This window comes from Ipomoea triloba, chromosome 13, assembly GCF_003576645.1.
Source record: "Ipomoea triloba cultivar NCNSP0323 chromosome 13, ASM357664v1".
Taxonomy (NCBI): Eukaryota; Viridiplantae; Streptophyta; class Magnoliopsida; order Solanales; family Convolvulaceae; genus Ipomoea; species Ipomoea triloba.
In genome coordinates, this window is record NC_044928.1 from 31959464 (window position 1) to 31977243 (window position 17780).

Below are 17780 nucleotides of genomic sequence, written 5' to 3' on the forward strand. Positions count from 1 at the left end.
TAGGGGTTACCATACCTTAATTAGTATGTGTATATATATATATATATATGTGTGTGTACACACAATTTTCATAAAATGTTAATTGTAATTTTTTAAAAAAGTTGTTGAAGCTTTTTCGCGTTCAATGACTTAATTGTTGTTTCTCAAATAGTTCGATGACTTATTTGTACATTTTTCCACCATATAATGATAATTGGGACAAACATTCCAAATATGCACCCCTTAGAGTGGATATGTTTATTATGTGTGTTATATACCATAAATGTTAACCAGTCCACATCCAACAGTAATGAAGACTCATAACTTATAACTATAGTAGATCCAATGTTTATTATGATTGTGAATTTAAATTAAAGTTATTGTTCAATTATACTTGTGAGTAAATTCCATTTATAGTCCTGGTAAAGAAACATGTGATTGATAATACGCATTTGTATAGGTGTGTTTAATTTGGCGACCTGCATGCATGTGTTTGGCTTTTATATATATACTAGTTTTTTCTACGCGCTTTGCGCGAAAACTTGTGCCCAATATTTGAACCCAATTAGTAAATCATTTTGAAATAGATATAATGCATTTTTTTTAGTTGTCGAAGTTTCATAGATATTCGAGTAAAATTTTTGTTGTGTATGTATTTAAAATTAATACAAGAAATTCAAATTCATTGTGATGAATATATTCCACTGTAATTTTAAGGGTACTCAACGTTGTATTACAATATTTTTGTCTTTGAAAATGAATAAAAATTGTTTAAATATAGTCTTCCTTTTTTTTTTTATTTTTTCTTTTTGAGAAAAAATATAGTCTTCTTCTAATTAGAGATATATCCCTTATAAATTCATATTCATATATTTTTTTTGAAAGCAACAACAATTCATATTCATATATGGATATACATAATACTTGATTTCAACTATCTCAATTCAACAACTTCCACAGATTTATATCCAAAAATCTTGTCTCAATTCACAACTTCCACAGATTTATATCCAAAAATCTTGTCTCAATTCAACTGCAAATGCATTATGTTGCTGCTCATTTAGTCTCAATTCAACTGCAAATGCATTATGTTGCTGCTCATTTATAATATTAATATTTTTAAATAATAGTGTGTGCTGCTCATTTATAATATTAATATTTTTAAATAATAGTGTGTGTATATATATATATATATATTAATATTATTGAAGTAAGAATTATAGAAATGATAAATTACTAAATATAACTATGGTAATATTTAATTAAAATTTAAATGAATTTAAACTTACCATTATTTTTTAAAAAAAAAAACTTACCATTGAAGAATGTAAGAATATATATATATATATATATATATATATATATATATATATATATATATATATATATATATATATATATTAATGAAGTAAGAATTATAGAAATGATAAATTATTAAATATAACTATGGTAATATTTAATTAAAATATAAATGAATTGAAATTTACCATTGAAGAATGCTAAAAAAAATATTGTGTATGCATGTGCATGGTAATTATAATGTAAAAAGATAACAGAAGTTATAACGGTAGGGACATTTCTGTCCAAAAAATTATGTAGTACAACTTTTATAGCATAAGGTACAACAAAAATTAACGGAAAAAACGAACATAAACCAGGGGTATAACCTTGAGACTTATTATATTTTTCCGTTAATAGTCCATGGGCTGATTGTATAACCTGGATTGAGACTTGTATATATATATGTATGTATTATAGTACAACCCTACGTAACATTTCATCACCATATATAGATCGAGATGGACTACATACATACATGTATAGAACAAATTAAACCACAACCATATCAAAGCAAGCCTGCAGAATAATATGAATATATAGGAATAGATGAAGAACAGATGGACAGAAGATGAGATGAGATGAGATAGACGAACAATTAAATTAAACCTGCTGGAATTATATATATTCCCGGGCGGATCGGACGTTTGAGTTATTTAGCAAATTAAGGTAGGTAGGTAGGTAATTAAATAAGCTAAGCTAAGGTAGATGGAGGAGTAAATTAAAGTTTTTGGAGTTCAGGAATATGAACTGGATATTGATCAATACAATCAGCCCATGGACTATCCGGTACTGGTGCCTTAATGCTTCTGTTACACTTCCAAACTGCGCTATTGCACTTGAATCCACTCCCGAACGCAATTTGCCACACCCTATCTCCTCTCTTCATTCTCCCCTTAGCCTCAATGTAACTCATCTCGTACCATAAAGACGACGAAGACGTGTTCCCAAACCGGTGTAAAGTCATCCTCGACGCCTCTACGTGCTCATCCGACAGGTCTAGGTTTTTCTGTAGCTCGTCTATCACAGCCCGCCCACCAGCGTGGATGCAGAAGTGCTCGAATGCTCGTTTGAAGTTGGGGACGTAGGGTTTGATGAATGATTTTGATTTGGAGAGCTTGCGAGCAAGGAATGCTAGAACAAACAGGATTTGCTCGGATGCGGGTAGAACAAGAGGGCCTATGGTTGTTATGTTTGACTTCAATGCCTCACCCGCCACTTGCATCAGGTTTATGCACAAATTTATTCCCACAAACCCTTCTGGATCCTCTTGCTGGAATACGCATTTGTAGGAATCGTCTTTGTTTCCCATGTGCGTCCTAACAACGTGGAGGAGCCTGTACTTGGCTCGCCGCCGGTCTGACCTCCGGTTGGACAACAGAATCGCAGCACCTCCCATTCTAAACAGGCAATTTGGGAGAAGCATTGATCTCTCTTTCCCCATGTAAGAATTGGGAGTGAGAATCTCGGTGCTAACTATGACGGCATTGGAGTTAGGGTAGGTTTGAAGCAAGTCCCGAGCTAAATCTATGGATATTAGCCCCGCACTGCACCCCATCCCAGAGAGATTAAAGCTCTTGACATTACTCCTCAGCCTGTATTTGTTAACCACCATGGCAGAAAGCGAAGGAGTGGGGGAGAACAAGCTGCAATTCACCACAAGAATGTCGATGTCTTTAGGGTTGAGCTGAGTCTTAGCTAAAAGTTGGTCCATGGCGGAGAAGATGACGAGCTCGGCTTCTTCCCTGGCAAGCTTCATGGTGGGATTAGGAGGGAGGCAATGTAAAGGGATAGGGAGACAGGTCTCCTCTCCAAGACCAGAGCGCTCCAGGATTTTCATCTGAAAACGGATGCTCTTAGGCTGTGTGGGCATCAAAAGATGTCCGTGTTCCAATGCCCTAGAGAAAGGGACACGACACATGGAAGGGGGCTTGAAACAAGCATAGTCAACGAGATAGATGGTTCGACGTCGGCACATGAGGTACAAAGAGGCTACGTAGATCATGAGTAGTAGAAAAGTGGCAGGGAATAGGAGTTGGATTGGAGTGAAGGCGGTGCCACATGGCTTTAGGAGGTCGGAGGGGCGAAGATGAATTAGGATAGGAAGCAACTTGGGTACAAGGATGAAGACAATAATGTAGCTCACAACACAATGGTACATTATTTTCACTACATACCTTAGCTTTGACTTCGCTGGAGGAACCATGTTGGTTTGAAGACAACTTGTGGTTTGGCTTCCAGTTAATTTGGAGTGTTGTATAATGATATAGTGTAGTAGTGAATGGGGGTTTTATAGTAGGGTGGTAGATAGTAATAATAATGAATAATGAATGGTGGCAGATGGGAGGGATTTAATGACCCAAATATGAATTGAAGATCCGCCCGGCCATCACATGTCAAGACTCAAGATGTATATACATGGAAGGGTTAGGTGTCCTTTTTTTTTTTGGAAAATGATATATGCATTCAAAGGGTGACATGTAAAAACTATGGTCCACGCTCGGTGTTATAAACAAAATTAATGTTTAAACAAATTTTATGTTTGTCTACTCTCCTAAAACTTTCCCGTTGTGTCTACTATTTTTAAAATGTTTACAAATCAAAACTCGAAAGACACCTATTCAAGTTACTAATTATAAGAAAAATATAATGGTCGGTGTGAAACAATGAAGCACGTACAGCAATCCTAGCTAGCTCACAAAATCTAAAAAGTGAATTATATTCATTACTATAGATAGGGCTTGTGAAATATGTTGGTATATATTAGTCCTAAAGTTGATTCATTCATTTGGATATGGAAGCATTTATGGCATGTTGCAAATTTATTGTGGTCGTCTGTCCTCACCTAATCTCCAATATTTATAATACGTGTTGGTTCGTTCAACATATATGTTAATTAGATCGGAACATTTTTATTTGTATAAATTAAAGGATTTATATTTCATTATGATTTGTTGTTAGGGTTAGGGTTGAGAGACAGCTTATATTTACATACAATAATTATTAATTTTTTTTAGAGTACGGAGCAATAATAATAATAATGAATTGGGGAAGATGGGAGGGTTTAATGAAATCAAACTGCCAATCTCCTCCCAATTTACCCAACTTATCAAAATGCCAACTACACCTTCTCTTATTTTTTTTCTTTTTTTTTTTAATTTTATTTTTAAATCCAAGATATATGTAAGGAAAGTTATAAATAAATGGGCTATTATATTTGTAGTTACAAATACACAGCACGCAACATACGCGCCTTGCATGCGATGCCACTCTCAAAAAACAAATAAAGAATATGACACTATATTTATATTTATTCACTCGACCTGTCGCTAATGAAGAAGCTAAGCAGTAAGCATGGGCAAAGTTGTAAAATAAAAATAAAAACAAAAAAAAAATGGCATCATATCCCATAACATTAGCATAACGCGTTGGTTAATTTTGAAAAATTGTATTGTAACTTTGGGGCCCAAAGTGGGACAAATAATATGGACTCATTGCACATGGGTACAAAACCAAACCTAAGCCCAATATGTACATTATTATATTGTTTTAATTCTCATTTTATATTTTATATAAATAGTACTCTGTATTTATTTAATTTGCTACAAATAGAAATTTATATTTATAACAAATAAAAAAGGATTTAAATTTCGAAAGTGAGATGCCATTTACATACACGTATAGAACAAAGCTCACCATCCAAATATATGACAGTTATTTAGTACAAGTAGAGTAGATATGGTGATGATTTTTAGCAATATAATTCTTATATATATATATATATATTGTAATAAAGCTTGAAGATATAATTATTGGTTGCTGAAGCTGGGCCAGGTATACAAACTTATTAAGATAGATATATAAAGTAGAAGGGCGGGCGGAGTTAGGTTGTTTGTTGGCATAGGATATAGATAGATAGATAGATAGATAGAATATTTAGCTTAGGACGGATTGTGATTGGAATTGATTAGTGCATGGGGGCTAAATCTTGAGGATATCTGGAATGTAAACTGGATATTGATGAATGCAGTCAGCCCAGGGAGTGTCCAGCACTGGAGGCTGAATGCTCCTATTACATTTCCAAACTGCACTGTTACACTTGAATCCACTCCCGAACGCAATCTGCCACACTCTATCCCCTCTCTTCATTCTCCCCTTAGCTTCAATGTAACTCATCTCATACCACAGTGAGGATGAAGACGTGTTCCCAAATCGGTGCAGCGTCATCCGAGACGCCTCCGCATCCTCATCTGACAGCTTCAATTTCTTCTGCAATTCGTCTATCACAGCACGTCCTCCAGCGTGGATGCAGAAGTGTTCGAAAGCCCGTTTGAAGTCTGGAACATAATTATTATTATAAGAAGAGAATTTGGATTTGGATTTACTGAGTTTGCGCCTCACAACCCCCACCAGGAACTTCACTAGTTCCGATACCGGTAGCACAAGAGGACCTATGCTTGTTATATTCGCCTTCAATGCCTCCCCCGCCACTTCCATCAGGTTTATACACAAGTTTATCCCCACAAACCCCTCTCCATCTTCCTCCTGGAACACACATTTGTATGACTTGTCTTTGTTCCCCATATGTGTCCTCACAACGTGGAGCAGTCGGTACTTTGCCCGCCCTCCATCCACCCCCCGGTTCGACAATAGAAGCGCCGCTCCTCCCGTTCTAAATAGGCAATTAGGAAGAAGCATTGATCTCTCCTTCCCCAGATACGAATTAAGAGTGATAATCTCGGTGCTAACAATCATTGCATTTGAGTTGCGGTGGGTTTGAAGCAAATCTCGGGCCAAATCTATGGCAATTACACCCGCACTACAACCCATCCCCGACAGATTAAAGCTCTTCACGTTACTCCTCAGCTTGTATTTGTTAATGATCATGGCAGAGAGGGAAGGAGTGGGGGAGAACATGCTGCAGTTGACGATGAGAATATCGATGTGTTTGGGATTGAGGTGAGTCTTAGCCAAAAGATGATCCATAACTGAGAAGATGACGGTTCGAGCCTCTTCCCAGGCCAACTTCAAGGTGGGAGTAGGGGGGATGTAATGTATAGCGGGTGGGACGCAAGTGCGCTCCCCCAAGCCAGAGCGTTCCAGGATTTGTTTCTGAAAATACATAGTCTTAGGGTGTGTGAGGAAGAGCAGATGGGAGTGCTCAATGAAGGTGGCGAAGGGCACACGGTGGTTCACAGGGGGCTTGTAACAGGCATAGTCAACTAGGTACACGGCACGAGGTCGGGAGGATATAAATATAATAATAAGGTATCCACATGCTGCGCACAAGATGGTGATCATTATTATTATTATGAGTTGTTGGGGAGGATGAGTACTGAACAATATTACTGCTGAAGTGATTCCTTGCTTGTATAAGTGAAGGAGGAGGAGCTGTGAGGAGGCATAATAATGTTGGACGATGACAGGAGGAGGAGGAAACAATTCCAATGTGAAGACAAAGATGTAGCTCACACAGCAATACCATGCTACCTGCTTCACATACCTCATCACCTTCACCTTCATTGAAAAGTTGGGTTGTTTTACAACCATAATATAATGTTCAATTGGTTAATTGCCTAGCTAGCTGTTATATTCAATTGATAGGCCAGGCCGGGTGCTGCGGTACATGGAATATATATAATTGAAAGGCAAGGCTTAGCTTTAATTTGGTTGTTATGTATTGGGGTTTTATATTAGTAATTATAGGAATGTTACGTTGTGTAGGGGAATTGGGAATCTACCTACCTAGTTAGCTAGTTGATAATATAAAATTATATTATATATTATTTGTAGTGGGCAAATTAATTAGTGATGATAAGAATTGTATGGTAGTAGTATTTGTGTTTTTTATCTTTGGATGATGCAGTTGCATGTTTCTCGCGTTGCATTGCCAGCTTAGCTATTTCTTTTAATTTGCTAAGGATTCCTGTCCTAACTATGTTCATACGTACTTGTGTTGTGTTTCCTTAGCTACTTGATGATCGATCGATTTCAAAGCTAAGCTAATTAATTAAGCTGTCAATATGCATGGGGTTTCCATTAAGTTGGTTCTCAAGTGATAGTAGATTGAGGGTAATTGCTTTTTGTGATTGAAAATTATCTACATGCTATAATATCATGTCTTTGGTGTGAAGAAAACATTTGGCAACCATGAAATAAGGAAACCACCCTTGTCGTGTTGTTGCCTCTCAAACTCAATCATCTATTGCATGCAATTCAAAGACATGCATAATTCAATTTAATTGATAGGTAATGAATTGAAATATATCACACTAGACTGGCTTAACAAAACTCACTCTCATCCTAAAACGAGAAGGTAGCTTAAGCAACTAAATAAGTTATATTTAATATGTAATAAGTCAATGGTATAATTATGAGGTTTCGCAGGAGCATATCACCCCGCTGAGCCGTACCAGGCCACCAATTAACTTACATATGGATGGGCAAGAATTAGTGACTTAGTAATGATTGTATCTTGTGTGATAACTCATAAGTAAACTTTTTATAACACATGCTAATTGTAATATAAATATCTAGTCATCATTTATGAAGAAAATGATCTAACTTTAACTCTTTAAAATCATCAATAAGATCAGTTTAACTCTTAAAGTACACAACTTGCAGATTATTCTAAGTGCATAAATTTAACTCTTAAGGTATATACACACATGAAAATTTAGAGTAACTAAACTCGCATACAATAACTTTACATGCTAAATATACAAAGTAATTCCCAAATGCAACACTTCATCATTAATCTTAGATTCTTAGGGCTTGAAATTCCCATCGTTAATGGATGCATGGTCCAACAAACATGCAGGCTTAATACAAGCGAAGAAAAAGGCCCGCAGTTGTTAAATCATTTCGCATTAATTGGATATTTTATCGATTAATTTATTGCAAAATTTTATTTAATTATTTAATCTAACAAACTCAAATTGAGAAGACCACAAATGAAACATTATTGATTACTAAGTTAACTATCATACCAACTTATATGTAGTTTTCTAATGTATTTGATCAAATATGAGTGTATTTAATAGAGATAAGATATGGGCAAATACTTTCAAAATTATTTTAAAATATTAATTACTTGTACCATCAAATTGAAAAAAAGCAATCATCATTATTTAAGCCATCTTGAATGTTGAGGTCTCATATAAGAAATATGAGTTTGGCCAATAAGGACAAATTCGATGTTGGTCCTGAAAGAATAAGATAAAAGTCTAGAGGGAATAAATAGACTTAATAAATTCATGCAACTTTAGTTCCTTAATATTTGACTTATTGACTGACAATATTCACGCCATTTTTAGCTCCATGAATTTATTCTCAAACCTTGGCTCCTTCCTTAGTTTCTTCCTAATAAACTTTAGCGGCATCTTTTGCTCTTTTCATAATAAATCTTAGCTCCGTAGCTCTTTCCAAAAGAAACTTTAGCTCTCTCCAAAATAAATTAGTTCTCAAACCTTAGCTCTTTCCAATTTAATCTGCTTGAGAATCATGGCTACTTCATATGTTTTCCTTAATTTTTGTGCATGCATCCTTAGCTGCTTAATTAATTGTGCAATCTCTCATGCTTTTTAATTAAATACAACTTCATCTGCTTGCAATCTCTCCTGCCTTTTATTAATTTTTGCAACTTCACCTTGGTTGCATTCTCACCTCCTTAATTTATGCAACCTAACCTCTTGTTTCAATCGCTCCTCCTTAATTAATTCATGCGATCTCACCTCTTGTTACAATCTCACATCCTTAATTAATTTGTGCAATCTCACATCCTTAATTAATTTGTGCAACATCACCTCTTAGTTTGTTGCAATCTCACCTTTTTTAATTTCTTTTATATTTTATTTTATTTAGATTTATTTTAATTCATAATAAATTGATTAACTTATAAGTTGATAATAAATTAAATATAAAAAGTTCTCGTCAAGTACCTTGTGCTCAGATGACATGTAGTGACTCTCCCATATGAGATATGAGATTGAGGCGAATAGATACTACAATGTAATAGAGTTAGCACTGATGATCTCATTGAAAAAATAATGTATATTACCTCATCTTTGATTAATGGGTCGATGAGAATAATGTATATTATGTAAGAACAAATAATAAAAGGTCAAAAGTATGAGTCCACTAAACTCCACTATGACCTTAAATCAGGGATACACTAACACCTAAATTAGGGATCCACTAATTTATGTTTTGTTCTTATTCAGAAAGTGGTGCAAATAATTAAGAATAGGAAAATTTTCATGATTAGTGCATTGATGGAATGCAACTATATAAAGGCCATCAAAATCCCCCTCACTGCTTGACATACAGTCTTGTACACCATCTGAGAGAGTTGAGTCAAGTGAGAGAAAAATAATTAGAAAGCTCAAGCAACAGCAGTAAGCAGATCAGGCAATCATCAAACAAATAACTATGGCTGGAGGTTAGATCCTATATTTCATATACTTCAGTTCAGTTTTAATTCTTACATATTACCTTATCTTTGATTAATGGGCCGATCCGGTTTCACAGACCCATGAGACGGTCTCACGTTACATAGAGTACCATATATATACTATCATACTTCCTAAATTAATGCAAATAAAATAATAGAATAACTAATTATTTTCCTAATTACCATTTACACATAAATGCTAATTATTCTCCTAATTACATATATAAGATAATATAATTTTTTGTTGTTGCTGGATTAGTGCCAATCAATGATGTATCACTACAAAGGAATATATAAGAAGAGGTTTTATTTAAATTAAAAGTAAAATTGGTACACATCTCAGGGTGATATGAAAAAAAAAATGAATCTTCATGTCCTTAGTCTAAGCAATATAATAAATTTTCTACATCATAATTAAAAATTAAACCTAATTAAAATATACTATACGGAATAATATGCATAAAGAAACCGATTGAAGGTTTTTTGCACATAGCTTAGCTTCAATGTTCAAATGCTAGCTTGGTGATGAATTTAAGACTTCACCAAACCATCAAGCGTTTACTTGTACGTCTTATTGATATAGGTGAGATGTCGCATTTCTTAGGTCAAACAAAATTCATTTTCATGCCTCTTTTTCAGCCCCTCACCTACCGCAGACTACTATATTGTTCTGCATTTCTATATCTAACAACCACACTCAGTATATATTAATGAGTTATTCGAACTTAATAAAATAGTGTAATTGAATTATAAAGTTACCTATTAAACATATTAATGCTAATGTAACTAACTTGTAATATTATGATATTTACATTTGTACAATTTATATTATTTATGAACAACCAATAACTATTTCCATTGACAAATAACTTGTCAAAGATAAAAGTGGCCTAACCTCTAACCAAGGTAGTCTTGATGAATTCGACATAAAATAACTATATATAGTTGTGAACTTGTGATGCTATTTGTTAAAGACATCGATCATATATTTTATTTATTTTTAAAATTTTTTGTTAATAATATTCAATTCATCAAGATAAATCATTGTCACATTTGTAACAAGTATACATTGAAATTTAATTTTCATTTAATTAGTACTAACTTAATAAATTGGTAAAATTTATCGATTTAAAATATCTCATAAAATTTTGTAAATTAACAAATTTAACTACATTAATGGCGGAATTAAACGCCAATTTGATTTTTTTTTCTTTCTATATGCTTTATATATAGGTAATTAAGAAGTAAGAAGCAGGTAGATAAAAGCATCTAAATGGAAGACAGAAGACGAACCTAAAGTCATAACCCGTCCGCGTTCACAGCTGTTTTCGCATAGGAATCACAACTAAGTCAAAGTCATACCATACGCGCACCAAAATCTAATTTACAAAATATTATATATATATATACAAACTCCTCCTTTAAAGCTTACCGAAGAGCATTATCTGATCTCCCAAGCTAACGTGGTCTCCATACCATACCCTCTTTATTCGATCTCTAGCTTTCAAAGAATTGAAATAAAGAATGGGGATTGAGAAAGCCAAGGAACTCTTGCAGGATCTAATAGATAAGTCCGGTGGTTGCGCCGTTGTGGACGGCGGCTTCGCCACCCAGCTCGAACGTCACGGCGCCTCTATTAACGACCCTCTTTGGAGCGCTCTTTGCCTCATCAAAGATCCTCATCTCATCAAACGGGTATATATGCATTATCAAATCACTTTTATATTACTATCATTGTTGTAATTATCTACGTTACGTTAGTGGCAGCATATTCCTAAACAAGTTTCTTTAATTTCTTCTTTTTTGTTTTTTATACGGAGTATTAATTCATTTCAAGTTGATGAATATATTTGCAGATAGTTTAGAAATTCTTTCAAACAAATTCAATCTATCTTCAACGAAAATAACAAAGAAAATAAATTTTAAAAAATGAGTGATAAAATGGGATGGAGGTATAATATATTAAGTTACCTTGGTTTTTATATGCGGATCGGAGTAATTGGTAATAATTAGTATATAATATAAATGTGTGTTTCCTAAATCAGGGCAAACTAAAAATTTCATTGGGAAAAAAGTGTGATTTTTAGTTGTGATTCCAAGCTGTATTTGTAATGTTTGATTTGCATCTAATGGAAAATTGATGGATTTTAATTTGAATATGTATGTGGTGATCAGGTGCATTTGGAGTATTTGGAAGCTGGGGCAGATGTATTAGTGACTTCATCTTATCAGGTTTGAATTACTTCTGATTTCTTAAGGTTGAGACATTGTCTGAACATACAACTTTAAGAATAACTTTAGTTTCATTGCATGTATGTATGGTTATAGGCCACTATTCCTGGATTCTTGTCTAGGGGGTTTTCGTTAGCAGAAGCTGAGTCACTATTAAAGAATAGTGTTCAACTGGCTATAGAAGCTCGGGATAAGTTTTGGGATTCTGCGAAAAGAAATGGGAAGCAGAGATATAACAGGGCTCTTGTTGCAGCCTCTATTGGAAGCTATGGAGCTTATCTTGCTGACGGTTCAGAGTACAGGTACTTGAGATCTCTATGGCTCAATCATCACTTACATTGTCTATTTAGTCATATTGGACGGACTGTTATGTTATTTATTGTGTTCATCGTGGTGCATGCCTAATTAACGTCATGCTTTCAGTGGGAAATATGGACCTGATGTAAGTCTTGACAAATTGAAGGATTTCCATCGTCGGAGACTGCAAGTCCTCGTGGGAGCAGGGCCAGATTTGTTAGCATTTGAGACCATCCCAAACAAACTAGAAGCACAGGTACTCCATTTCTCATATGTAGTTGTAGCGTTACTAGAATAATGTGAGTCCAATTTCAAAATTTTCTGAATCCTAAACTTGGACAATTTTTTCCAAGTATTGTTATTTAAAAAAAAAAAAAAGAGCTCGTTTTAAAAGCATGGACAGAATGCCTGAACATAGTAAACACGATTCTATAATCCACCAGGTGTAATTTAAGCTAAGGGTCTGTGAAGGGATATGTCCAATAAGATTTGAAGCATTGCTGCATTATTGGCATGCAATGCATGTTCAAGATTTAAAGAGATCGAGATTTTATATTGCCAATCTAGGCATATACATCACAGATCAGTTTTGGTGCAACATTTTCAGCTCAGTACTACTGACATTAATCGGTTTTAAATAATGTTGTTTCTGTTAATTTATTGTATCTTCCATTTAATATAGTATTATTGCACAAGGCAATTAGGTACATTTTCACATCTTCTTGTGGAGAGTTTCTAAGGTGTCGTTTCTTATTTTCCTGGCCCATATATTCTAATTAAAATGTCTACATGGTGACAGGCTTGTGTGGAGTTGTTGGAGGAAGAAAATGTTGAGATTCCATCTTGGATCTGTTTCAGCTGTGTAGATGGTGAGAATGCCCCATCTGGAGAAAGTTTTGAGGACTGTCTCAAGGTAATTAACAAGAGTGATAGAGTTGGTGCAGTCGGCTTAAACTGTGCCCCTCCTCAATTTGTTTTGAGTCTCATCCAAAAATTTAAGCAGGTATGTATATATGCTAGTAGTTATCATTATTTCCACAATATGAAAGAGCTAGTCAAGAACAGAAACAATAGGCATTTTATTTTTCTTGCTCTTATTGCGATGATAATTATCGTTTCTGCAGATGACTAGGAAGGCAATAGTTGTTTATCCAAACAGTGGTGAGATATGGGATGGCATAGCAAAACAATGGCTGGTGGGTTACGTTGTTATATAAGTACCTATCATAATTTCATATTCTCTTTTACTTTGGTTATAAACTTAGCTTGTGTTGTCAGAATTATAAGTTGACATGTATATATGTTCTCTTGATATGTGTTTTATTTTTGGGCGGCGGGCAGCATTCAAAATGTTTTGATGATGACAAGTTTGAGTTATTTGCCCCTTTATGGCGAGAAGCTGGAGCTAATCTGATAGGTGGGTGTTGTCGCACCACACCATCTACCATTGAAGCTATTTCAAGAGTCCTCAAACAAAGAATGATAGGTTCCTAATATGGAGATTGATTGATTGAAATGATTCAGAGTTAACATGTTTATTTAATTTTTTTTCCTTAGCTTTGCCCTTACAAGATTGCACATTTCATTGAGACAAAAAGTTAGTTATATTGTAGCAATGAGTCTTGTATTACTTTAATTCATTAAAAGTGATAAGTAGTTATCTCCGTGCTAGTTTGAGGCAAGGAGCGGAGATGCACTACTTAGCTTGTTCATTTTGCTTTTTGAGATCAGAGGCAATGTAACTTTCATCATTTCAAAAAGCTACATGTATATGACTATTCATTATTCAACGTAACACCAAGTTGGTATACTGTACGTGCATTGAACATAGTGATTTGCCATCTCAGTTTACTTATTTTGAAACGAAACAAATATATTAATTAAACTCCAAAAGCAAAGCATTACAAATGAAATGAGGAGGGTGGTAAACCTACTCCATACGATCAGACAAAGAAACGAACTCTCGAGCTAACAAGTGGTGATTCTGTTTGTTGGTTGCGCTTAACAAATAATATAAGCCCATTGACATCATGGACTTAGTTGTTGCTTCAGTAGGTAGTATTTGGGAGAAGATATAAGCACATTACTAGAGTGATGAACTATTTTTAATATCACACAAAACAAGATTAAAAAAAATGAAACCCCATTCATATTGTTGAACTTTGAACCACTTTCAAGGTGTTTGACAGTAAAGAATCACGAATATTTAGAAAAAAAAATCAACAACCGTCAAAACTATATATTGTTTGGTTGGAGGGTTTTGTTGGATGTAATTGCAATTCAATTACAATATAATTCTTTGGCCACTCGAATTACAATATTTGGTTGGAGGGAATTGTAATTCCACTGAATTGCAATTCTTTCATTTTGTTGAATTGCAATTCATACCCTTTCTCATATGAATTACACAATTCAATGGGGAAAGGATCGGAAAGGAAAAAAAAGAAGAAAAAGATTTTTTTTACCATTGAATCCTTGATTAATAATAATATTATTATTACACAAGGATATTTTAATCTTTATATCACTTCTTCCCTTCTCATTCCTAATAATTTATTCCCCGTCATTTGAATTCCTACTTAATTTATTCTCACCTTATTCTTTTCTTACCGAATTACAATTCTTTTCCCCATAATTCATTCTTTCCAACCAAGCACATTTTCATGGAATTGCAATTCCCTCAACTCATTGAATTGGAATTCGTAGCCCCCTTATCTCTCTTCCAGCCTATTAAGTTGGTTAGAGATCGAAACTGGACTTGAGAGAGACTAGACTTCTAGTAAGAATAGGTGCGTCTTATGTTGAGGAGAGTTGTTCACAAGCAGTAGTGATTATGAACTCTTTCTTGTTTCGGTTCAGAAGAGGTAATTCCTTCAGTTGCATTGGTAAATTGAATAACTCTTTTTTTTTAGTGGCAACAAAGTGCACGTGTAGTTGGTTAATAAAAACACGAGTTTAGATAGGCTAGGGGATTGATACTATAAGTAGGACAAAGGCATTAAAAGTGAAATGAAAGGAGATTTTTAGCATTTTTCCACTTATTCAAGGAATCCCTTTCTTTGCATTTGTATTTGAGAGAGAGCCATGCTTAGGTCAGTTCCTTCAGTAAACTTTTTTGGTAAGCGAACAGTAAACTTTAGGTAAGTAAGTAGTCACATATTAAATTCATAAAACATTTATTTTGGACACTTGAGGAGGTAAATCTTTAAGTGTTGGAAGCTACTGCTAAGGGACTTCCCCTCATCTATAAAGAATAGTTAATTGAGAGAGAATATTGATTTAACATCATTTCTTCCATATCAAACAAAGTAATTTGAATTGCAAGTATGCAGACATTTTGATATTTATACTACTTATATTTCCTTTCAATTCTTATATATATACCAAACATTATAATTAAACATTCTCAGTAATTCTATTCATGTCTACTAAATAATAGAATTTGAATTCTTAATTACTTTATTCTCGCTTTAATTTTTTTCTCTGAATTACAATTTCATTGCTTCATAATTTTCTCCTTGCAACCAAAAAGTATGTGAATGTTTATTATTCGATAGTTTATTAAATAATTTACTTTAAAAAAAATATCTTATGTCAACGGTTTACTTTATAAGGTGAATCATGGTCTATGATATAATAATTGATATGTTGTACCGCCATTGTGGTCCAAATGATTATATTGCATGACGACTTGTTTAACGTTAGAGAATATGGTATGGGCTTAGATTCAGGAATTGAGTACATGCAGTTGTCGGAACGTCCTCTATGGGGCCTATTCTGAGCGGGTGAACATGGGTAAGGCGTGGACTTTGGATAATCCAAATATTCAATTATTGAAATCAATCAAATACAATGAGAAAACTCAAAATAACTATAGGGGACCACCTTGGGCCAGGGAGGGGCCCATTTCCGTCATTCCTTAGCATGGGCGATGATACTGCATTAATCATATTTGTTTTCTTGTAATGTGCAAATATTCTACCATAACCTCCCCCCCCCCCCCCTCCATGTTGCCTAGATATTTCTAAAATCATGGTCTCTTTTATTACTTATTTTATTTAATTGATAATTCATTATATTCTGTTTAATATTATAATATATATATATATATATACACACACACAAGTACACTCCTAATTATTACTTTTATGTAAATAGCAATATTTGTATTTTTTTTATTGGACATGAGCATCTAATTTCTTTTTAATAGAACATTTTGTACTTCTGAAATTACTAATTTTTTATCCTCTATTAAAGTGGTCATAATCAAGTCCATATATGACCTCAACATTTAAAAAGAAAAAATTATAGATAAATCTCCAAGAATCCATGCTAAGATTTTGTCCTACAAGTAGGAAGATTTAGTAGTATGGGTGGTGACTGGTGAGGTTTCTACATACTTATCCGCCCAGGCCGACTAGCATGCATAAATGTTTTATATTTCTCTTGTTTCAATCTTTTATTTTACTTTCATTTCAGTATTTTCTCTGTAAACTATCCGTAGCCTCCTACCTAGCTAGCTAGCTGGGTAGCTGCACGTACCAATTGAAGCATTGTGAAGTCTACGTAACACTGTGTTACATACTGCTATGTAATGTGAAAGATCAGAGTTGCACTTATGAAAAAGAAAAAAGGTGGACAATATTATGTAACGTACCTCTCAAATAAAATATTTTCTCTATGGATTGTAGAACAACGTACAGCATATGCCATTCATTCAACTCGATCCTTTTTCTATTTTGGTAAGGGAGGAAAAGGCCGGGGACCATAGCTCAAGGAGTTAAGCAGAGAAGCTAGCATACAAAAGGGTCAACTTCAGTGTAGAGTTGGAGAGAGAAGTTTGGATGAAAACTAAACTAGACTGAGTAGATCGATCTTAATGAGCTTCAATTCTCATACCCATCCTTAGCAAAAACCAGAAATCCCTAGGATTAAAACTGCACCCAATCAGCATTCAAGAAACAGGATGACCTTTCCCAGCACCACCAATTAGAAAGCAGATAAGGCGTGTGTGGGCCCAAAAGTGCATTTGGTGACCATCCCACACTTCACTATCCAATTAAAACAAACAAATTAACTCCCAAAAAGAGCATCCTAGAAATGACACATCCATCACTTTTTGAATTTCATTAATTCCATAATATAATAAAATGATATTATGGCTATGTTTGGCAAACCTAGCTGAAACGGTAGCTGAAAGCTGAAAAGTTATAAGCTCGAAGCTGAAATTTGAAGAGCTGTTAAGCTAGCTGTCATGCTTAAAAGTGTTTGGTAAAATTAACTTTTTGATAAGTTGATAAATGTAAAAAGACTAAAAAGGACATCTGCATAAAAGTTAAATAGTTTTAAATTTAAATAGATTTGTTTACATATTAAAATATAAAATAATGAAATCAATATAATTTAATAAAATATAAAGTAAGAACATATATTTGAAAATATATAAAGTAAAACAAGATATTTATAATTCATAAAATTAGTT

At 34.0% G+C, this 17780-nt stretch overlaps 3 protein-coding genes across 3 annotated transcripts; 1 reads left to right on the forward strand and 2 right to left on the reverse strand.

Moving 5' to 3' along the window:
* Positions 1–1779: 1779 nt before the first annotated feature.
* Positions 1780–3581, reverse strand: LOC116000984 (3-ketoacyl-CoA synthase 6-like). The gene has a single exon (XM_031240868.1). It carries the CDS (start codon positions 3521–3523, stop codon positions 2039–2041), a length of 1485 nt encoding a protein of 494 aa, XP_031096728.1. The 5' UTR covers positions 3524–3581; the 3' UTR covers positions 1780–2038.
* Positions 3582–5298: 1717 nt separating this feature from the next.
* Positions 5299–6618, reverse strand: LOC116002915 (3-ketoacyl-CoA synthase 6-like). The gene has a single exon (XM_031243099.1). The coding sequence runs from the start codon at positions 6616–6618 to the stop codon at positions 5299–5301; it is 1320 nt and encodes a 439-aa protein (XP_031098959.1).
* Positions 6619–11180: 4562 nt separating this feature from the next.
* Positions 11181–14109, forward strand: LOC116000885 (homocysteine S-methyltransferase 1). The gene is made up of 7 exons (XM_031240748.1): positions 11181–11464; positions 11945–12001; positions 12098–12303; positions 12425–12554; positions 13098–13301; positions 13423–13494; positions 13640–14109. Exons 1-7 carry the CDS (start codon positions 11294–11296, stop codon positions 13790–13792), a joined length of 993 nt encoding a protein of 330 aa, XP_031096608.1. The 5' UTR covers positions 11181–11293; the 3' UTR covers positions 13793–14109.
* Positions 14110–17780: the final 3671 nt, after the last annotated feature.